The 23434-nt window shown below is 42.4% G+C and overlaps 1 protein-coding gene across 1 annotated transcript in view; it reads left to right on the top strand.

The window, feature by feature from the left end:
* The window catches only part of ARHGAP10 (Rho GTPase activating protein 10), a 314545-nt gene that overhangs the window by 60548 nt on the left and 230563 nt on the right, over positions 1-23434 (top strand). The window contains exons 2-3 of the mRNA XM_059373466.1: positions 21106-21201; positions 21276-21337. Coding sequence (XP_059229449.1) covers positions 21106-21201; positions 21276-21337 — 158 coding nt within the window. The remainder of the gene's footprint in view (positions 1-21105; positions 21202-21275; positions 21338-23434) is intronic.

Here is a 23434-nt window from a genome sequence, read left to right on the forward strand (position 1 = left end):
CCACCTCTGTGCGTTTTTATCAGATAATCTTTGTGTACTCCACAGACTAGCTACTTCTCACAGTATTTCCCCATGCTTTTTCCTACATCTCAGAACTGGAGAAATGGAGAAACCCAGATGTTAACTGTTCAGTTGTTTATAAATTTTTTGACGTCTCCAGGGCTTTAGGGCAGATAGGGTCAGAGCTGAACTGATGCCAGGACTCTTTGGAGATCTGAGATGGGAAGCATCTACTTCTTCCCCTGGGACCTTTCCTTGAGGCACAGCCAGAATGAGATACAATGAGGAGGGCTATCCACTGGCTCTTTTTAATGTCATTTGTGTCATGAAGACTGACTGAAGGGGTCTTTGGTGGGGGGGCATTTCTGCCTCCTTTCCACCCCTTGTATACTAAGTTTCTTTCTTTCTGCTTTGGTGTTTTTTTCCCTCTTCCCTACTTATGCAGTCTTTCTGGAAAGTAGAATCTCTGCGCTGAAGAGAGGAATTTAACATTGGGCTTTGGAGAACTTTTCCAGTCACTCATGATAAAACTCTACCATAGGCAATCCATATGCTAAAATCAGCTGCTTAGAATATGGAGTCAAGTTTCATAAAAATCCTATACAGTATGATGGTTAAATTTTCAAACCTGTCTTACTTATTCCATTATATGTGTACTCTCACAAGGTGCTATAAAGGTAGGAAAGTATTATTGCCAGTAATTCACAAGCTGTTGATAGAAAAAAAGTGTTTGCACAGGGCAGGACCTTTTTGGACCACTGCTCTGAAGTCCCAGTCTCAGCAGGGTGTCGCTACCATACCAGTAGGGTGATGTCTCATAATTGCCTGCTGTGTGAGACAGCCCATTATATTACACTTAGCAAGTTCTGCTTTACTTTAAATCAGATCTGCTCCTGTTAGCTTCTACCTATATTGGCTTTTGGATGAGTCTGATAGGACTATGTGTGGTGAATCTAAGAACTGGTTTAATTGATGTCCCTCAAAATTCAGGAACCTTCCCAAGATTTTTGTCTTAATTGGTAGGGTTTTTGGAATCCCCGTTTTCCTGATAACTTTTCTTGGATGTTTTGTTTTGCCAGCATCCTTTTAAAATGTAGTCCAAACTAAACACAGTGGCCTCAAGCTTTCTTACTCATGTTGGAAATGTTTTCTCTTAAAGAAAAAAAGAAAAAAAAAGGCCTAAAAATTAAAAACATAAAAGCAAACTTGTATAAAAAAATAACTGTTTTATATGCTCTGTATAATATCATGTATGGAAAGGGGATATTTCTTTTTTTTTTTAATTTTACTTTTAAAAATTTTTTTCAGTGTTCCAAAATTCATTGTTTATGCACCACACCCAGTGCTCTATGCAATATGTGCCCTCCCTAGTACCCACCACCAGGCTCACCCCCCATCCCCCCAAACCCTCAGTTTGTCACTCAGAGTCCACAGTCTCTCGTGATTTGTTTCCTCCTCCGATTTCCCCAAACTCACTTCTCCTCTCCTTCTCCCAATGTCCTCCTTGTTATTCCTTATGCTCCACAAATAAGTGAAACCATATGATAATTGACTTTCTCTGCTTGACTTAATTCACTCAGCATAATCTCTTCCAGTCCCATCCATGTTGATACAAAGGTTGGGTATTCATGTGGAGAGGGGACATTTCTTAATTTGAATCTTCACTTACTCTTTCTATGCCCGTTCCCTCATTTGTAGAGTAGGAAGCGCAACATCCGTCTCTGGAGCCCTTACCCATGTTAGAAACCACGTGTCAGGAATCCAGGCTTAGATGCTTGCAGGAACCTGGAAAGGTAGTCTATGGGCAGCTGGCTATAAGGAATGGAGGCTCCTAATCGCTGTACTGTGTTGCTGTTTCATGTTATCTCTGGGAATCTGTTTCTCCTTCTCAGAGATGGCTCCCAAGTGCCTAGTTTCTATACTTTGGGGTTTCTCCTTTGCTGTATGGAGGTATGAATGTGATATATAAAAGTTGGGTGTTTCTGAACTCATTTATCAGCTTCTCTTTATTTTTTTAGAAAGCCAGTTCTTAGGGGGTACCAGGGCAGCTCAGTTGGTTGGTAATCTGACTCCTGGTTTCGGCTCAAGGTCATGATCTGGGGTTGTGGGATTGGGCTCCACACTGAGTGGAGATGCTTGAGATTCTCCCTCTCTCTCTCTCCCTCTCCCCTGCTCATGTATTTTCACTCTCTCTCTCTCAAACAAAAAAAAAAAAAGAAAGAAAGAAAAAGGCAAAGCAAAGCTAGTTCTTAGAAAACCAAAGCAAAAGAGTAATCTGGAAGTTAGAATTAATGATATTTGCATGGTAGTGCTTACAGAGTGGATAACAAGCCTGGTAAATCCAGTGCTAATACAAAGTGCTAATCCAAGAGCTGTCCCAATCCATCTCAGCACACTAAAAAGAAGCCTGTAGGGGTGCCTGGGTGACTCAGTGGGTTCGGGCCTCTGCCTTCGGCTCAGGTCATGATCCCGGGGTTCTGAGTTCAAATCCCACATCGGGCTCTCTGCTCAGCGGGGAGCCTGCTTCCCCCGCCTGCCTCTCTGCCTACTTGTGACCTCTGTCAAGTAAATAAATTTTTTAAAAAATCTTTAAAAAAAAGAAGCCTATAAATTTTGTACATACACAATATTTTCCACTCAATGAATGGAACTGTATATTCACTTATAAAATTTATACCCTCACCCAATGAGTCCTTTATACTTACCTTACAAGAATTACCTGTTTTTGTTCAAAAGTGTTTTTGTATTAGCTAATTGTAATGCCCTACCTGTCTTTAACTCTGTAAACTAGAGGACCCTATTTTCTTTCTCTACTATTAAAAAATTCTGGTATGGCTCAGTGTACTGATTTTATCATCCACTAAATCACAGATGGTGCACTGAAAAATGCTGCTCTGGGTAATTTGAAAAATGCTGCTGTAGGTCAGTGCTACTCAAAGTGAAGCCTGTAGACTTATGCTGGTCCACAGACTTTTGGTGACGATAAGCTGACTTCCTTTATCAAGAAGTTCTTGCTGTAGGGGCGCCTGGGTGGCTCAGGGGTTCAGCTTCTGCCTTCAGCTCAGGTCATGATCTCAGGGTCTTGGGATCGAGCCCAGCATCAGGGTCCTTGCTCAGCAGGGAGTCTGCTTCTCTCTCTGCCCCTCCCCCTGCTCATGCTCTCTGCCAAATAAAGAAAATCTTTAAAAAAGGTCTTGCTGTAAAATAGTGTCAGCCAAACTAAACAAGTGTGCTCCGTTAATTTACGTTTTGTCCAAATTATTGGGTCTCTGGGACCCTGGGACCAACCGTTCAGGGGCTGGCACCTTGAATAGCATTGCCCAAGGGCACCACAAACCTTCCTTTGCCACCTAGTTCTTAGCCATGTGGCTCTTAGATTTCCAAGCCTCAGGTAGATTTGAAAGGTGAGGCAGTGCTACACTAATTTGGTATGTCAGTCAAACCGCCATAGCCCAGTGCTGCCTAGTGTGCGAGCAAGTAATTCTACCAGAGTTTAAGAATGAGGAGATCACGAGCTGGGAATCAAGAGTGACCTTGGTTAACTTCCGGTTTTACTCTGTGACCAATTTTGCTTCTGTTTCCCTACCCACCGTCTGTCTACAGAATGAAGACATAATATTGACCTTTGTCATATGATTCTAAGGATGAGGGGTGAATTTTGTATAACACACCCCACATGATAGTAGATGCTTATTACTTTTAAGGATAATTCTGAAATGATAGGTAAACTTGTGAAAAAGAAAAATGGTAGGGATGATTGGTTGTATTAAGTAAAAGGTATGACATGAGACTGTGGTTTAAAATGTACAGAACGAGAAACAAAGGAACAGAATAAGTCAGAGATACCAGAATTAAGTTTAAAAAAAAGAAATAAAGTTTAGGACAATTGGAAATAGTCAGTTTAGTTTTCTTCTAAAATGTTCAGGGATGTAAATGATGGGTCCTTCTTTAAGCATGCAGATGATTGAACATGCCTCTTCAAAATAATGGGAAAAATTTGACTACTTAAGAAGATACAAAATTCAAAATCATAATCCAAAAAAGAGGCCACACAAAAAGAGGGGAAAATATTTAAACCAAAATTATGGATTAAACTCGTTGGAGTAGAGTCCATTAGTAGCAATTTATACCATAGAAATACTTGAAATCAAGGAAATAAAGATTAAAGATGAGAAAGTACAAAAAAAGTTAACTTTAAAAAATTTTGGGCAAATGGAATAATGAACTTCCATTTACCTGTAACCTTTCTCAGGCATTATGAAGTCATGGTCCAGAGCTGAGGTATAATTTAGGCTATTTGGAAGGTATCTATCAATCAAGTTTGTAATTTACAGATTTGATCCTTGGGTTTCTAGGTTACTTAAATTTTTAATGATTATATCTTTGCTTTATTGGTTTGTAGAACATGAAATCCAATATTTCCTTTTGGAACTTTTCCATTTCTAATTCAACTTTTTCTTTCCTTTTGTGCTAACTCTCCCTGTGGCAAAAACACTTTCTGTAACATAGTTTGGTGAATGAAGGATGTTAGCTGGTCTCTTGGGAAGTGGAGACTGAGAAAGTGAGCAGATCCATGGGATATTTCAGACGTAGAGTTGGGTGTGTAGGGGGCTAAGGGAAAGGGAGGAGTCAGGATGATTTGTCAGAGAGCTACTTCTTGCCAAATCCCCAGCCTTGCAAAACATTTGCCACTTTTGAGCATTCCCAATTTTGTGTCTTCTCTGATTCTGCACACCCCTCCTACCTCATTTTGGCCCTGTCTTTTCTCTGTCTTCTTCTGCCTCCCCCTTTGTCTATCGTAAGTGTCCTTCATGGTTCATTTCTTTATTTGCAGCTCCAGATTTTCTCTATTTTTTCCTTCTGACAAGGAAAAATCACTTCAGTTACCTCTCTGCACATAATTGACAATGAGAATCTCTGGCCTTGACCTTTATCTTAGTTGCTTCCAGAATTTGTTTGTTCATCTGCTACTTTGTGAAATACCTAAAATGCAGTTGTTTCTTCACCTTACCTTGGCTTCCTCTCTTGACTTCCCCTTTTAAAAAAATTGGTTTCACCACTCTTTTATTCAGACAGGATAAAGTTGTAATCTTTTGATTCACTATTTTCCTTTACTACAGTTTGTTATATGAAAACCAGTGTTCTTCCCAAGTTGTCGGCAAAGCTTGGAAGGGATGTCTGCCTGCTCAGGGCCACCTATCTGGTCCCTGCGGACACCATTGTGTGAGCTCCAGTCTGTCTGGACATCGTCCAGAACCTGTACTCTTAATCACTGTGCTGTGTTGCAGGCCAGGCTGTGTTGCAGGCTGTGATGAGGCTTTTTAGAGGGACAACTAACCTTTGTAAAGTATGTCAGTTTTCAGAGGTTGGGATCTCAGCTATTAACAGTAGTCATGTTGGCTATCTTGAGCATTTTTTCTGGAAATGTTGCACACATATTACCCTTTTTTTTTTTTGAAATAGATATAAAAGAAATGGGTCTGCTCCCATGGCAGGTTGTTTGTATTCTTTCCTCTTTTAGGGGGAGGAAGAGAGGAGGAACAGTGAGCCGTAGCTGCAGATTCATTTTCTTCTCTCCTACCAATATATGAAAGGTTATTTACCCATATGCTTGCAAATACTGATTTTGCTGAAATCATATTGGCCATCAGGTGAAAAGCTATTCAGGTTTTCTTTCCTTCTTTCATTACTAGTGAATTTTAATTTTTTAAAAATGTTTGTTTGTTTGTGGTTGAATCATGTCAGTCCACATTGGGGAAAGCCATCTGCTTTGCTCAGTCTCCAACTGATATGCTAGTGTCTTCTGGACACATCTCCCAGCCATACCTAGAAAGAATATTTCATGTCATATGCTGGCATCCTGTGGCCCAGTCAAGTTCACACATAAAATTTACCATCACAGCCATGCTGTCTTATACCTCAGTTTATCCTTATGATCATATATCATGCATTCTTCTTTTTTGTCCCCAAATACCATACCTTCTCTTCTCTTCTTTTCTTTTCTCTTCGCTTCCCTTTTTTCTCTTTTTTTCCAAAGATTTTCCTATTCATTTGATACAGAGCGAGAGAGAGAGAGAGAGAGAGAGAGCACGCGCGCACAAGCAGGGGGAGAGGCACAGGGTGACAGAGAAGCAGACTCCCTGCCAAGCAGGGAGCCCAGTGGACTTGATCCCAGGACCGTGGGATCATGGCCTGAGCTGAAGGCAGACGACGTAATTGACTAAGCCACCCAGGCGTGCCCATCCATTTTTCTGTTTTGTCCTGGCTTTAACTTGTTTTTTTCCCCCCAATTCTAAAAGTAGTTTATGCTAGATGAGGAATATTTTGAAAATACAGAAAATTAGAAAATTTAAAAAAAAATCATTGTTTAAGATGGGGCGGGAGGACTTTTATACTGTTAGATGTGCACTTCTGTACTTTTCTCATGCTTTCAGGATTTACAAGTTGACTGTGCCCTATTTATTTATATAACACCTCTTTCCTCTTTTTTATTTTTTTAAAGATTTATTAATTCATTTGTCAGAGAGAGAACAGAAGCAGGGGGAGCAGTAGGCAGAGGGAGAAGCAGGCTCCCCCCTGAGCAAGGAGCCTGTTGCAGGGCTCAAACCAGGACCCTGAGATCATGACCTGAGCTGAAGGCAGATGCTTAACTGACTGAGCCACCCAGGCGTCCAAACCTCTTTCCTTTTTAAACATGACTAGTTTTCAGGAGGCCCAGACTTGTGTCTGTCTGCTCTACGAGGCCTGGGTTGTGCGGATCCTGCCGTCCGGGGTCCTGGTGTATGTTGACTTTGCCCTTCAGGAAGCAGGAAACCAAGAAGCCTACCTCGACCTAACTGCCTGGCTGGTACTTGTTTTCTAAGAGTGGCTTTTCCAATTACTCTTTCCTTCTTCCTGTTGGCTGCGGGTTCCTCTGCATAGCTTTCTTATCCTGTCCTTCTTCTTGTTTAATTTTCCTTTCCTAGGAACTGTCCACAAAGCTGTTTTTTGTTTGTTTTCCCCCCAGAACTAAAAAAAATAAAAATTAAAAAGTTAATTTCATTCTGAATAAAAGATAGAACTCTCGGAAAACAGTGAAACAGTGAAAACACTGAAAACAGTGTCATCACTATAGCAAAATTTCCCAGAAATCATTGCACACAGTATGGAGACCAAGCCTGGGCCCCAACCAGCTGTGAAGCCTGCCTCTCTGGGGAGCGGCATGAAGGGAGCAGTGGCCTTGGTGGGCCAGGCACAGGTGGCGGCTGTGCCCTGTGATAAGCTCTGCCGGGTGCCCCTGGAACCAGGCTCAGGGCCCAGCCTTTAGCTACCACTGTAGATGGCCAGGGAGTGAGCTGAGAGGTATCACCTTGTCTTCGAGGGCCTTCTATGTGGGAGCCTTTCCAGCTGCCTGTGCCCCAGGTTGCCCACCACTGTAGCAGTGGTGTTGCTAGAAATTCTGTAGTTCAGAGCAACTCCACTTCCAGGCCTGCCTGCGGGACCCTTCCCATCCCCACTGGTTGCAGAGCTCCTGGTGTTCATGTGTCTGATGCTGTCAGAGTCTGACTTGTAGAGCCCAGCGAGGCCAAAGCCATTCACCTTCCAGGAACAGTGTGGGTCCCGCATGAGCTCCCGAGGTCCAGGCCTGTGACCACAGGTGCAAAGACCAACTTGTCCTCCACACAGTGGAGATGCCCATACAACCTTGAAAAAAAAATTCCTGACTTCTCCTCTAATGCTGCAACAGAATCCAGACATTTTGATGATTTACATATATTTTATAAGAGCATCGTAAGGCAAAAATCTTGTGGCCCATCTGTGGCCTGCGTAGTTTTACCTGTGGGGAGGCAGCAGTGTATTGTGGTGATTTAGGTGGAAACCTGGAGCAAATCCTTGCTCTAGCATCTAACTCAGTGTGACCCGTTTGTGTCTTCTGGTGCGTGTCTCTAAAATAAGGTGGCAAAAAGTGTGCCGAACTGGGCATAGTGAGGGTTAAAGGAACTAAGACAGGTAGAGATCTTCCTCGTAGCCAGCAGCACACGGCGTAGGGCGTGCGGTGTCAAGGACGAGCTCTGTAACTGTTGGATGGTTGTTGTACACATTTTCACCGTTTGGAAGCACTGGATCCAAACCCATGTTCTAGTCTATTAGGATTGTTAAAACTGCCTGATGTCAAACATAATTTCTTAGGCTAAAATGGTCCATCTCGTATACTTCTGCCCTGCCTACTGAGGTTTTTCAGATGGACTGGTTTCTGTCTTTAGGGGCATTTTGTGGAATTTTTATGGTTGACATAGTAAAGTCTTCAGAAGTAGTTTTGACCTTTAAAGGAAGTACTTTGTCCTCTTTGGCTTTGTCCCCAAGTTGTCACTCTTGGCATTTGCTACCTACTTCACAGCAGCTGTAAGGGGAAATGGCTTTGCTTACAGGCGCTGCTGAGAAAGGTCTCTGAGGCCCACAGGACCTCCTGCCTCTCTTCTTCCTGAGCTGGCTGACTTGCTTGGGGTGGCACACTAGACAGCTACTTCTGTCATGGCCTTCTGTGGGGGAAAAAAAAATGAGCTGGATACATTTTGTTCTCTTGAGAATTTTAATTTGGGAAACAAGGGAAAAGCAGGTAAGAGCTCCATTTCAGAGAACATGAGAGAGAGAGAGAAAAAAGTAAACACTCAGAAGCCAAGTAGTGTTAATGGCAGCGGTCCAGAGAGGAGATCCCATGGCAGGCTATGCTGCGAGCTCTCTGTAAGGACATGTTGTTTACTTAATTTTTCTGGGTTCTTTGCTATTGTATTCTCATTATTTGAGTCTTTATTTCTTGTCTTCAGAAGGCTCTAATTTAGACAGGGGGTGCAGTATAGATAGTCTTTCTCATTTCCATCTGGAGGATTCCCCTCAATTTTGTTCCTACTGCCTGGAATGTCTCCTCTGTGGTTTAAAGTGATATGGATTTAACTCATTTATTTGGACCCTCTTCAAGCTGCCCATTCCATGCTGGGCTTTCCTGATGACTTTCACATTTCTTTTGAATTTGTCTTCCATGGAACTCTTGTGGACTGTGTAATTTGGACCCCTCAGTGTGTATGCGGTATGCGACATCATGGGGATCTCTTTCCAGTGGGGGTCACAGACTCCACAGACTCCACAGGGCAACTGTCACATCCTGGTGTTTGTATGACATGTTTGGCTGTGCCAAGTGAGTGATATGAGTCATGGGTCATTTCTTGGGGCATTTCTTTTAGCTCTTGTGATCCTGTTTTATCTTCGGACACAAAAGAAAAGGTTTTAGCTCCCCCTTACAGTGACTCCTGTTTTACTTAAAAAAGATTATTTTAAAGGAAACAGATGATTAAAGCATTTGAGGGGAATGAGAGTTACATAGTTACCCTTAGCTTTGGCTGGCAACTAGGTTTTTCTTTCGTGCGACTGCGGCGTGGTGATGCTCCGATGGCAGGAGAGCGGGAAGGCTCGCAGTCATGAACCACAAGAACACCTGACACCGCATGCCCTATACCTGTTTACTTTGGGCTTTAAGCATGTACTGTGGTTAACACGGTAGCTTGTCTTGACATTATCCCCTCTATGTGGTTTTGTTTTTCTTTTTGTCTCCCCTTTCTTTGGTCATTTTGGAAATCTTTGTTTGGCAGCTCACTATAGTCAGTGACCAGAATGTTTGAATAATATTGTTTTGCTACAGAGCTTAAATCCCTGATCTGTAAGACCAGTACTTACTGATAGTGTTCTTATGCCTGTATTACTGTTAACCCCAGGTCACCTTATTTTTCTAAAAAAGTGGGGGTGGGGGAGAAGAATCCTGTTGAATTAGGTTGCTAGGGCGGCCATACCAAATTATCACAGACTGGGTGGCTTACGTATGCAATGTATTGTCTCTTGCCCTGAAGGCTGGAAGTCCAGAACTGAGGTGTCTTCAGGCTGGTGCTTTCTGGGCGCTGTGGGAGGCTTTCCTCACAGTGGCCTGGAACACTGTCCTTAGCTTGTTGATGGCCATCATCCTCCACAGCTCCACCTTGTCTTCCCTTGATGTGTCTGCATCTAACGTTCCTCTTTTTTAGAAGGACACCCGTCCTACTGGATGAGAGCCTACCCTAATGATCCAGCTTTAACTTGATTACACTTATAAAGACCCTCTCCCCAAATAAAGTCACATTCTGAGATCCTGCAGGATAGGACTCTAATATACGAATGTGGGGGGGCACAATGGAACCTGTAATATGGCAACAAGAATACTTTACTCGTTTTAAGCACTTATAAAGCAGATTTTCTTGGCTTTGAAGCCAAGAAGTTTCAAAAGTGATAGCTATTCTTGGGGAAGTTTTTGCACGTAGATCCCTCAGCTCACTAGGTTGAGATCCCAGAGTCTTACCAGTTGTTGGCACAGTTTCCAGAAATTTTTTAAAGAGGTACTGTCATCTCTCCCTGGATCAGGGTAGTAACCTCCTAACTTGTTTTCCTTCTGCCTGTCTTGTCTACCTTCAGTCTGTTTACAGCACAGCAGCCAGAGTGATGCTGCTAAATGTTCAGAGCTCCCCATCTTACTCATAACAGAAAGTCAAGTCCTTTCTGAACTGGCCCCCCTGATCTTTGCCCTTCTTGCCTATTGCTTTCTCTGTCCCTCCTTGGCTTCAGCAGGTCTGTGTATGACTGTCCCTCTGTCTGGAAAGGCAGTTATCTGTGTGGCTAGCTCCTTGCATGATTCGGGTCTTTGCTTTGGTGCCATATTTTCTACACCATCAACTCAGATCTACCCAGCCTCTCCCCGGGCATTCCCATTTCCCTTACCTTTCTTCAGGTTTCTCCATGGCAGTTACCTGCTCCCTACAGACTGTGGTTTATGTTTTATTATCTGTCTTCTCAACTCCCTTTCTACTCCTCTGTCTCGCCTTGGCCTGTTACCCACTCTCACCTCACCTCTGTGTCTAGAACACTGCCTGGCACATATTTGGATAAATCCACAACATGAGTAGAGTGTGGGTGCAGAGAATAATGTTTCTATGGAATGAGATGCTGAGAAGGGAACACTGGAATTCGGGCCGCTTGGGTTCCTGGAAGTATAGGAGTGAGGGAGTGTAGATGGGAGGAAGGACCACAAAATGGTTCATTGATTCAGGGATGTGTGGGTGTCCTTGTTTCTCTCATTGTAATACATTGTGATCATTTTATTCTTTTTGTGCTAATGATTTTGTTTTATGAATATCTACTACACGAGTTGCAAGGACAGATTAACGGCCATCTGCATAATCCCTTCGTAAACCCACCAGTTGTTTTACATTTTGTGGGCTTTCCCTCATTTCTTCAGTTCCGTATATACATGTTCCACGTGTTTGTGTCTCTGCCTGGCCTGTAGGCACTGTTCTTAGGTCACCTGTCTATCTTCCTTAACTCAGCCCTGGAGAAGTTTGGGTAGGGTCATGTGCCACAAAACCTGCCAGTGTAGGAAGCGAAGGCTCTGGCTCAAGCATATTGTTCTCGAAGGGAAAGTGAGAGGTCACATGTTCCTTAGATGGGACATTCTGTGTATTTTCAGTTTATAGATGGGAAATCTGATATATACGGTGCATCTTGCCCAGAGCCACACCTGGGATATGTCAGAGCCAATATTTCAAGCCAGCTCTGCCTTTCTTTTTATAAACCACACTGCTTCTACACTGTGCCATCAGTTCCTCATCTGTAAAATAGGGTCATTAGTCGAGGTTGTCTCTAAGATGATGTTCCCTGCTAAAGTTCTTTAATTTAGGCCCAGACGTGGAATCCCAGTGCCTCCAGGGGCCACGCAGATGTTTGATGTATGTGAGGCAGAGGAGCAGAAGACTGCAGGGAGTAGGGGGGCCAGTGGTAATAACTGGAGGGTTTGAGAGATTCAGATGAAAACTGTAACGAAAGCGGTGGCCAAATAAGTAAATCTATGGAACCATTGGTTTTTGATGCTCAGATTTAGGTATTTCCCTGGAAATGTCAAGCTATGCAAACGTCCGCATGCAGCTCTGTGATTGTAATGCTTGTTGGCCCCTTAGCCGTTCTTATTCTCTATGAATTATAATCAGAGAGGGTGGAGCTTGGGAGGGTGTTCAGTTTAATATTCTTTTTCATACTTAAGCACGTCACCTCGGTCCCCTTTCCCATCTGTGTGTGAATGTACCCCACCTTTGCAGCCTTTCTCTGGGGTGTACTGTCCCCCTGCTGGACCATGTATTCCTTCCTAACAGGTGCAACACTGGGTTATCCTGAAAGCAGGATTCTGTACTAAAACTTGGGTTTTAGTTAGTGCTGACCTTGAACTAGGTGTGTGAAACTGAACTCGGTGTTCAAAGTTGCGCTTTCCTTTCCCAACTGTATAGTGAAGGTGAGAGACTGTCAGTGATTTTCAGATTGAGTTTTCTGCAGGGTGAGTTCTCATTGGGGATCCCTTTGTGGGAGATGGGGACCAGTTGAGCGGGATCTTTATCTTACCTCCACCTGAGCAGGTTTGATAATCTCTTGGTTCTACTACTTACTGGTTGTATAATCTTGGGCAAGTTGCTTAACCTCTGCGTGACTCAGTTTTCTTCTCTGTAAAGTGGGCATAATAATAATAACCTGTCTCTTAGAGTGGTTGGGGTACTTAAAGCAATCAATAAATATAAAGTGGTTAGGAGAGTATCTGACATTAGAAGGTCTAGTTGGCAGAATGAGGTCCCTTTCTCTTCCTGGAACCTGTGAATATGTTATTTTACTTGGCAAAAGGAGCTTTGGAGATCAGATTAAGTTAAAGGGCTTGGGATGGTGAGATTATCCTGGGTGAGGATGGTGGGCCCACTGTAATCACAGTAGTCCTTGAAAGAGTCAGGGAAGATGTGTGATAGAAGTGGAGGCCAGAGTGATGTGACTGGGGGCCGGGGGCTCTGAACCAAGGAGTTTGGGCATCCTGTAGAACCTGGAGAAGGGAAAGAAATGGATGTTCCTGTAGAGCCTCCCAGAGGAATGCCTCCCAGTGAGACCGACTTTGGCCTTTTGACCTCCAAGACTATAAGAATAAATCTGTGTTGTTTTTAAGCCATTAAGTTTGTGGTGATTAGTTATAGAAGCAGTGGGAAACGAATACTTGTCTGCTGACTTTTCTGTTCGCACCGTAAATAAGATTTTCTTTGAACAACTCTATCTGGGGCCAAAGACAGTTTGCAGGCTGGTAGGCCAGGTGATGGTCACGTGCCCTGCTTATCTGATGTCCTGAAGTGACTGGGATTCTCTCTGTACACAGAACCTAGCCTGCGTAGCCTCTGCACATTTGCTGAATGTGTACAGAACACTTGAAGTTTGGAATAAAGTGTGGCAAAAATTGGGTGGTGGTCCCCAGTGTGGACCTGCCTATGGGATTCTCCGCAGTGTTCAGACCACCCCTTTCCTGCGTGTTGTTCGCAATGATTTTGGCTACCAGCATCTGGTTGTCTGTTATCGCATCTTGGGTCTTGTACTCCCGGTTTATGCGTTTGCTCCAAGGCATACGCGTCTTTGTGGACTCCTCTTATTTTCTTCTACCCCATAGATTTGTCAGTTCAGGTCTGGAATATTCTAGTGACTTTAGAAGCTGCTTTTTCTGTGAGTAAGAAGATCTCACTCTAAGTACACTGCAGTTAGTCACTCCTGGAATTGGAGTCAGAGCCAGGAATGCCTTTCTGTAACAGTTCCAGAGATGGGTCTGGCCCTTGAGCTGCTCCTAGAACAGCCTGTGATTTGGCCTTCAGGCCTCGGCTAGCCCAGTAATGCATTTTGGGCTCATGAGATATTTGCATCATTTAAAAAATCTACAAAGTGAGTTATTTACTTTCTTATTTGACTCGTACAGAGAGGCCCTCGTACTGTTCTTGGATATAGTGCCACTGCCAGTTGTGTGAATCTGGAAAAGAAGGAGGAAAATGTGAAGCCAGTTTACAGGCCTAGAGGAATTTTGTTTCATTGCCGAGTTAAGTTGGATTAACATCGGCATTATATCCTTGGCATGAATCTGGCATGAAAGATATTAAGTTCTTAGAATCTGTACCCTGTTCCTCTCTAAATAAAATGTTGAAGAATTTTGGTACCTGTTTTGATATGCAGAAAGGGTGGCAGAGCTTCTCTTGGCAGAATGTTTGCATATTTGATAACCAGTTACTTAGGTCTCTACATGCAGAGGAATGTGAACATCTAGGTGCAGTTTGCCTCGTTGGAAAAAAAAAAGGCTAATTTAGAATCCACTATGGAGTGTGCAGTCTTGAATCTCAGACTTAATGAGTAAGAAAGATATATTTATTTGCCGTTTCATTCTTCTGAAGCCCAGAAGTGTAGAAGCTGCCACATCTCCTCAAGTGGCCCTGTTCGTGCTTTGCTCGGTGGTATGGGCAGTTGCTGGAGACCCTAGCCGCAGGCTTTATCACCAGAGTGGGGCCTGCCATTTCCCTGGTTGTGCCTCGTGCAGAAGGCAGCCTCAAAGTGTAGGAACGCTAGAGCAACCTGAACAGAGAGGCTTCCCATTCACCTCTTCTAACTGTCTGTATGCGTCTCAGAGTTCACAGTCCTCACTGAAAACTGTTAATGGGTGGATATTCTGGGGGGAAAAAAAATGTTCTCACTTCTAAAATCAGCAAGGGTGAGCTGTAGCAATTTGGGCCAGCAACAGTCTGGAGGCTGTTCGAACCTGGATTGAAACTGTGGTCACATCTGTCCACGTGGTGCACTACATCTCAAACCCACAAGGTCTCCAAAAGAACTCCTCATCTCCCACACAACTCTTAACCCTGGGAAGGGTTCTGTTGCCTGTGCATTCTTCCGTTTGTCTGCGGATTGAAGACGTACAAGTTCTAGTCTGGGGGACTCTGAAGGGGCAGGTTCATTTGAAAGAGCACAGATCGCATGAATTCTTTACGTTTGCTGTGCTTGTTTGTACCTTCAAGGTACTTCATTCTCAGTGCTCCGGAATTAGTTGGCTGGAGAGGACCGGGGCATGGAGCCCTGTGTATGCAAATTTTCCCGTTAATTACAAATCTTTATTCGCACCGTTCTGATAACTGGGTGAGATCCGGGCAAAGGAATAACACTCCGTCTTCTGAAAGTTGGCATGATGTGTTGGAAAGGACATTGGGAGAAGCTTGAGGGACTGGAGTTGATCCTTTGCCTGCAGAACTTATTACTAGCCGTCTGAAGCGGTCTTTGCCCTTGACCAAGTCACTGATCTATCTCTGAACTTAACCCATTTGTAAAAGAAGGTGACACCAACGCCTGCCCTCCTGGCTGATTAAGGAGTCAGTGAAGTAGTATCTGTAAGTCCGTTAGCACAGAGCAGGCACTCGTCAGGGTATTCCCATCCAGCGGCCCCTCGCCACCTTCGCCCCAGTGGAGGAATGTGGCCAGCTTCTGTAACCTGAGCACTACAGACTGGTTGAGATTCACCTGCAGTGATACTGGAATGACGAAGCATCATCCTTCGCACAGAGCATCTTTGTGCTTGTTTGATGGACTGTACTAAATATGGTGAACCGTCTTAGGATTTTTGTGTTATGTTTGAGAGGCAGAAGATAGCTGTGGAATTATAAACTACATCGGAGAAGAAAATGAAAAGGGATGGAAATGTGATTAAATTTGTGATTCTTAAAAGGAATGGAGTTTGGTATGGTCAAATTTTTAAACAATAAAAATTTTGCGTAATGAACTCCAATAATAACAGAAGGAAGTCAACAGAAAAGAAGAACCATTTATTTTAAAATAAATTATTACTGTGACTGTAATACTTAGGACTTAATAAGAGAGAAAAGTGTGCTATTTACATAGGAAGAAATACATTAGCTGTGCAAATGAACCCAAATTTAATCTGCTATTGCAAACATTTTAAACTAAAATGAAATTAGGTACTATGAAATACTAAAAACTGGTGCCTTTAAGTTTTAACTTTCTAAAGAGCATCCTGCCTTGGCCATAGGAAACATGGTCTTTGTTTTATTTTATTTTTTAAAGATTTTATTTGGCAGAGAGAGTACAAACAGGGGGAGTGGCAGGCAGAGGGAGAAAGAGAAGCAGACTCCTCACCCAGCAGGATGCCTGCGCAGGACTCTAGGATCATGACCTGAGATGAAGGCAGATGCTTAATCCACTGAGCTACCCAGGTACCCCAAAACATGGTCTTTAAAGTATGCCTCACCTGGTGATTTGGATAAAACACTGCAGGAAACAGCTCCAGAGGGGAAAAGTATGACTTATGCCAGTGTTTATATCTTATATGAATATTATATATAAAATGTGTTTATAAGTAAATATACATTAACAAAATGGAAAAACATGAAGTGATTCAAAATGATAAACCGACACACCAGTAATATCTGGACATAAATGCATGAAATGCAGAAGGAAAATCCTGTTGCGGTCCCTGTTTCAGGGGTATAAGGAAGCACAAGACTGTTGGTTGTTGCCTCAGGGACTTGTCAGGATACTGTAGGGTAGGAAAACAGATGACGCTGAGTAAGTTGTGACTAAAGAAGGTAGTTTCCGGTAGTCAGTACTATGAAGAAAAATAAAGCTGCTATAGGATAGAGAGGGATTTAGGGCTGGGGGGAAGGATGGTAGGGAGGAGGACTGAATGGGCTGAGCCATCAGGGTTATGAAGGAGGCAGCCCAGTGGGGGTGGGGAAGGAGTGTTACAGGCGGAGGGAGCAGCTTAAGGGTGTCAGAATAATTAGATGTTTGTTTGGATTACAGTAGAAACTAAGTTACTTTGGAATGGTCTAAATAGCTAGGTTCTATGGTTTAAAAATTTTTATTTTTAGGGGCGCCTGGGTGGCTCAGTAGGTTAAAGCCTCTGCCTTCGGCTCAGGTCATGGTCTCAGGGTCCTGGGATCAAGCCCCACATTTGGCTCTCTGCTCAGCGGGGGGCCTGCTTCCCTCTCTCCTTCTGCCTGCCTCTCTGCCTGCTTGTGATCTCTCTTTCTCTCACTCTCTCTCTCTGTCAAATAAATAAATAAAATCTTTTAAAAAATTATTTTTAGTTATGAGATTATGGCAAAAATACAGAGATATACAAAACAAATCTACATTGTAAAAAAGAACCATAAAGCAAATATTTACAGACTCACCACTCGTTTATGAACTAAAATACCTTTAATTCCTTTGTCATTTTCTGTGTGTCTTGCTGTCCTTGGTCCCCAGTGGTAGGTACTGTATGACTTTTGAGGTCATGACTCACTTGCTTTTCTATAATTTCGTGACCTGTGTATGAAATTCAAAATACAGTGTAGCTTGTTTTGAACTTTATATGAAGCCATACTGTGTGTATTTTTGTGTGTGACTTCTTTCTGTCCAAGTTTTGAGAGTCATCTGTGTTGACATGTGAATTTATAGTTGTTTTTACCCTATAGTATATGGGTGTAATGTAATTTTCAGTTCTATGCTTGATTGGTATTTGCTTTTTCCAGTGTTTGGCTATTATTGTGATTGTTCTGTTACAGATTTTTTGGTATATGTCTACAAGTGCCCATGTGTTAAGAATTTATCTTGGAAATTACTTAGAAGGATAATTTCTGGGTTGTAGGATATCATCAAATTTACTAGAAAATGTCAAAGTACTTAAATAGTAAGTATTCCAATTTTTACTTTCTTTTTTTAAAAAAGATTTTATTTATTTATGTGAAAGAGAGAGAGATAGACAGACAGCAAGAGCAGGAACACAAGCAGAGAGGTTGGGAGAGGGAGAAGCAGGCTTCCTGCTGAGCAGGGAGACTGGGGCTTGATTCCAGGACCCTGGGGTCATGACCTGGCCAGATGCAGATGCTTAACGACTGAGCCACCCAGGTGCCCCCCAATTTTTACTCTAAACCAGCAATATGTAAGTATTTCTATTGTCCCACATAAAGGATTACTCTAACACCTGGGCTTGCCAGACTAATTTTTGCCAGTCTGGCGAGTGTTAGTGAGGTATTGAGATTTTCATTTTTACTTATTGCCGCTAATGAATTTGAGCACCTTTTCATGTGGTTATAGGCCATTTAGATTTCTTTCAGTTCCTTTTGTGAAGGGCCTATTCAAGTGTTTTGTTCAATTTTTTATTGGAATTTCTGCCTCATTGATTTATAGCTGTTATTTATGCCTCCTGAGTATGTGCTTATCTTCACTCTTTTTATGTCTTAAAAATTTTTAAAGCTTAACACAAATTCCATTAATCTTTCTATGTTATCTATGGCTTTGTAACAAATCATTCCCAAACCTAGTGACTTAAAGAGCAGCCTTTTATTTATTTCGGTCTGGACTTGGCTTGTCTGGATGAGTTCCTGCATAGAGGGCAGGAAAGCTCTGCTTCTGCGGGCTGGCCATCCGGCCACTGGGACAGTAAGTGGGGGACTGGGCCAGAGGTCTGATGAATCAGTGGGCTAGCTTGGGCATGTTGACATGGAAAGCAGAGGGTTCCAAGAGAGTTGAGCAGAGGTGTACAAAGTTTCCTGAGATGGAGGCTTTTAATTAGCACAGTGTCACTTCCACTACACCCTGTGGGCCATTAAGACCAGCCTAGATTCAAGGGGTGGGAAGAGAGACTCCCCCAATTGCTGTAGGGGTGGCAGAGTCACATCAAAAAGAGCAGTGTCTACGTGGAGGGGTGGAGAATTGTCTCCATGCTTGTAGTCCATCACAATTTACCTTACGGTGTGTGCTTTTTTCCCATATGCCAAGGGTAAGAAATTATAATCCTATATTATCCTCTTAAAATGTTGTGATTTAGCCTTTCACATTTATTTCTTCCAGTCTCTATTTTAATGAGAGAAAGGATTTGAGCAGAGCAAGCAAAACATGAATTAGGTAGAGGGAGAAAGAAGTTTCAAAAAGCATGATAGCGAGGGGGTGTTGATAATAGACGAGGTGATGCATGTGTGTGTGGGCAGGGGGTCATTGTGCCTTCTGCCCAATTTTGCTAGGAATTTAAAATTGTTGTAAAAAATATAGTCTTCTGGAACACCCGGGTGGCTCAGTCAATTGAGCATCTGCCTTGGGCTCGGGTCATGATCCCAGAGTTCTGGGATCCAGTCCCACGTTGGGCTTCCTGTGTAGCAGGGAGCTTGCTTCTCCCTCTGCCTGTTTTGCCTGCTGCTCCCCCTGCCTATGCTCTCTCTCTCTGACAAATAAATGAATAAAATCTTAAAAAAACAATACAGTTCTTTAAGAAAAACATTAAGAAACAAAACCAAGCCATGACAGTAGCTGAAAGAGCTGATGGACATGACTAGAAAGTTGGAGAAGTGAGAGAAAGCAGCTACAGCTGAGGGGTCACTGGAGTCACTGGGGGAGCCTTTGTACTTAATGATTGGATGTAAAGAGTTGGTAAAAGAAAAAAAAAATCAGCATTTTCTAATGTAAAAATAAGAATTTTTTGCTTTTGTTCCTTATTTAGTCAATGACTAAAATAAAAAAGAAAATTGCTTCTACTGCCTCATTAAAATAGTCCTCAGTGTTTTACATTCTTAGCTTCCCTTTCTTGTCAATATTTATTATTTGCATGAGTACTCTGACCAGCAGTTATGGATTGCATTTTATTTTTTTCAACTTTTCAATTTTCTTGACATGAAACTTCAACACAATCTGTTGATATTCACAGTATTGAGACAGGAAGTGTAAGGAGTTCAGGAGTCACTGAGCAGCTTCTTAGAAAGTGCTTTAGACCAGTGGCAGGATTGTATCCTGGGCAGGGTATGGCTTTGTGCAAATAGCGCCTGAATAGAATCAAGCCTTTGCTATTGTAGTAACTGTGTAACTTTGTGTAAATTATTTAACATCTCTGAGCTTTTGCACCCTGTTGTAAAATGAAGATAATCTTTATTTTGTATATGAGTATTGAATGAGATAAAATTACCTAACATGATCTATGGCCCATAAAATAAATGTTTACCCTATTTTAGAAATAGTCTTCCATTTTTAAGGTTTTTTTTTCTTTGTACTTCCTATTAATTTTTTTTTTGAGGAATAGTTGTGTTAGTATCAATATAGTGATTCAATATTTATATACATTATGATGTGATTGCCACAATAAGTCAGTTACCATCTGTCACCATGCAAAGTTACTATAGTATTATTAACTATATTCCTTATGGTATACTTTACACCACTGGTTGTTATTTATTTTATAATTGGAAGATGACACCTCTTAGTTCCCTTCCCTATTTCATCCATCCTCCCCAGTCCCCTCCCTTCAAGTGTCTGTTAGTTTGTTCTCTGTATCTGAATCCTCTTCTGTTTTGCTTTTTGTTTGATTTGTACTTTTATTCCACATATAAATGAAATAGTGTGATATGTCTTTCTCGGACTTATTTCACTTAACATAATGCCCTCTAGTTCCCTCTGTGTTGTCCCAAATGGCAAGATTTCATTCCTTTTTATGGCTAAGTAACATTCCATTGTATATATAAACCACATCTTCATCTACTCATCTATTGATGGACATTAAGGTTGCTTCTGTGTCTTGGCTATGGTCAATGAAACTGCAGTGTCATTTTATACTATTTTCTATTCATCTCCAGCTTAAAAAACGAGAACCTACAGATCTTTTGCAGAATAAATTCTTCCTACCATTTAAGCTTGGCCTTTAGTTACCTCCATGCTGCTGTCTTCTGTGAAAACTCTTTGATCCTCCTGGGTTTCTCTGGCTGGAGTTTGCCAGTCCGTTAAGGGCATCTGACTGGCTGACTTTGAGCTTTGATACTTTTATATTTGAAACCTTGGCATCCAGCCAGTTCTCATACAGCCCTGGGAGAAACCATCAGGTGTGTGTGTTCCTAATCATAGCGTGAACTTCTGAATTGGGCAAGTTGTGACCTGAGTGCGCAGCAACAGGGAAAGAGCTTTGGGAAATGGGAACAATTTGGAGCAGTCACATCTCTGAGGAAGAAGAGGGTGGGGGAGGGAGTAAACATTTCTTCAGCACCTGTTCTGTGCCAGAGTCCAGAAGCAAAGACAGAAGCATCCCAGAGTGTGCCAGATTGAGGGCAATGGGCCCCTTGGCAAAAGAGTTAGGTTGTGCCTCCTCATAGATTGGGTGGAGAGCTCTACAGCTCTGGTGATCTTAGGAGGAATACATTTCTTCTAAATCTGGACTTAAAGCTCAGGTAACCATAAACTTTTTCTTTCTAGGTCTTTCAGCAGCCCAGCGGAAGTTTGCACATTCACTCAGAGACTTTAAATTTGAGTTTATTGGTGATGCAGAGACAGATGATGAACGCTGCATAGGTATGTAAAGGTGAGGTTTATGGTTTGCCTTCCTTTGCTTTGGCCACCAAATAATCATGACTTTCTTTTTGTAGATGCTTCCTTACGTGAATTTTCTAATTTTTTGAAGAATCTGGAAGAGCAGAGAGAAATTATGGTAAGTTGTGGGATATAAATTAGTAAATTCAACTTTAAGCAGGGAAAATCTGGGTTTAGAAGCTGGTTCTGGTAGAAGTTTTTTAAGATTTTATTTATTTATTTGAGAGAGTGAGCAGGGGGAGGAACAGAAGGGGAAACAGAACTCCCTGCAGAGTGTGGAGCCTGACTATGACAGTTTGGGGCTCTGTCCCAGGACCCTGAGATCATGATCTGAGCTAAAATCAGAAGTCAGATGTTTAACCAACTGAGCCACCCAGGTGTCCCTCTGGTAGAAGTTTTGATGCATTTATCTCCAGATGAAGTAACACTTAATAGTGGAAAGAGCCCTGGATGACAATTCAGGAGCCTGGATTTCTAGTTTCACAGTGGTGCTGACTGCAGTAAGGTCTTAGACAAGTTGTGGGACTTCTAGAACAAGGCCGTTTCTTTATCCATGAAATAGTGGTTTGGACTATAGCAGTGCTTTCTAGATTTTTGTTAGCAGTGGAGCCCTTTTGTTGAAATTGAGTGTCGGGCAGAACATTCATGTACCCAGAAGATGAAGGCAGAAAAGCTTATGTAGAGACAGAAGGACAGCAGAGCAATGTTGGAGCCTGACTTGTAGTTTTGCAGATTTTTATGTTGTGTGATGGAGGAGACTTTGGGCCGGGTAGTCTTCAGAATCCCACTTTGCCTTGAGATTTGTGGTCATGGTAGTTCATCATACTAGCTCTCCCCACATGCCTGATGCTATGCTGAGTGCACTGAGGGGGTGATTTCATTTAACAAACACTCAGCAACGGATTTGGAGGGTATTGAATCATATTTTCTCACCATTCTTTTTTTTTTTAAAGATTTTATTTATTTGACAGAGATCACAAGTAGGCAGAGAGGCAGGCAGAGAGAGAGGAGGAAGCAGGCTCCCCGCTGAGCTGAGAGCCCGATGCAGGGCTTGATCCTAGGACCCAGGAATCATGACCTGAGCCAAAAGCAGAGGCTTTAACCCACTGAGCCACACAGGCGCCCCTTTTCTCACCATTCTTAAAAACATCCCTCCTAATACTCAATATTCAATATTCAATAAAGATTCATAGTCGAATTGCCCCCAGATTATTATATACTATCTATTCTCACCGGTGTTTAGATTTTAAAAAGTGACAACTATTTTTTCTGTGTCCTTGAGAATGAGTACTAGCTAGAATTATGTTCAAGTGTAAGTGTATGAGTAGGTTCAGATGTGGTTGTAATAATAATACTGATTGTGATAGCCAAGATAGCCTTCACTCTGACTGGTACTGGCTTAAGCTGCGACTTTAGTGTCATCTAATCCTCGAGTAAACCCTGTGATGTAGATTCTGTTATTGCCCCTGTTTTGCCATTGAGGAAACTGAAGGGTCGTGCCTTGCCCGAGATCACACGGCAGCTGAGGCGTAGAGACAGGCACTCTGAACCATCCACCATTTTGGCCAGCTTTCTAGTTGTTACAGTAATTAATCTTGCCGGGGGTGGTGGTGGTGGGATTTACATCTGGTTGAGTGGCAGGAGAGGAAGAAGTGGGAGAGTATTGGTTTTTTTATTTAAAAATGATGGGGTGGGGCACCTGGGTGGTTCAGTGGGTTAGGCCTCTGCCTTAAGCTCAGGTCATGATCTCAGGGTCCTGGGATCGAGCCTGGCATCGGGCTCTCAGCTCAGCGGGGAGATTGCTTTCTCCTCACTCTTGGCCTACTTGTGATCTCGGTCTGTCAAATAAATAAAATCTTAAAAAAAAAAAAGTGATGGGGACATATGGCCTCTAAAAGCCCTAGTACAATTTGCACTGTACCTTACTTCCTGATGTAATGTCCATGTATGGTAAATATTGTAGAGGGCAGACGAAGGTACTGTGGTCCTGTTAGGTTTTTTGGGCACAAACTGACCTATTAAGTGATTATTTGTGTGATCCCAAGTCATTGATTTTTAGCAGTTTAGGAAAGTCTACATGTGATAGTGAATAAAAATTGTGCTGTGACATTACTTGTCTACAACACAAAGTGGATGTGGGTGTGGTCTTAGTTTATGTATATAGGTATCGGCTTTTTTGTTCTCAGCCCTCCTTGATACTTAATTGTACTTCTGG

Source organism: Mustela nigripes, chromosome 1, assembly GCF_022355385.1.
Source record: "Mustela nigripes isolate SB6536 chromosome 1, MUSNIG.SB6536, whole genome shotgun sequence".
In the NCBI taxonomy this organism is placed as follows: domain Eukaryota; kingdom Metazoa; phylum Chordata; class Mammalia; order Carnivora; family Mustelidae; genus Mustela; species Mustela nigripes.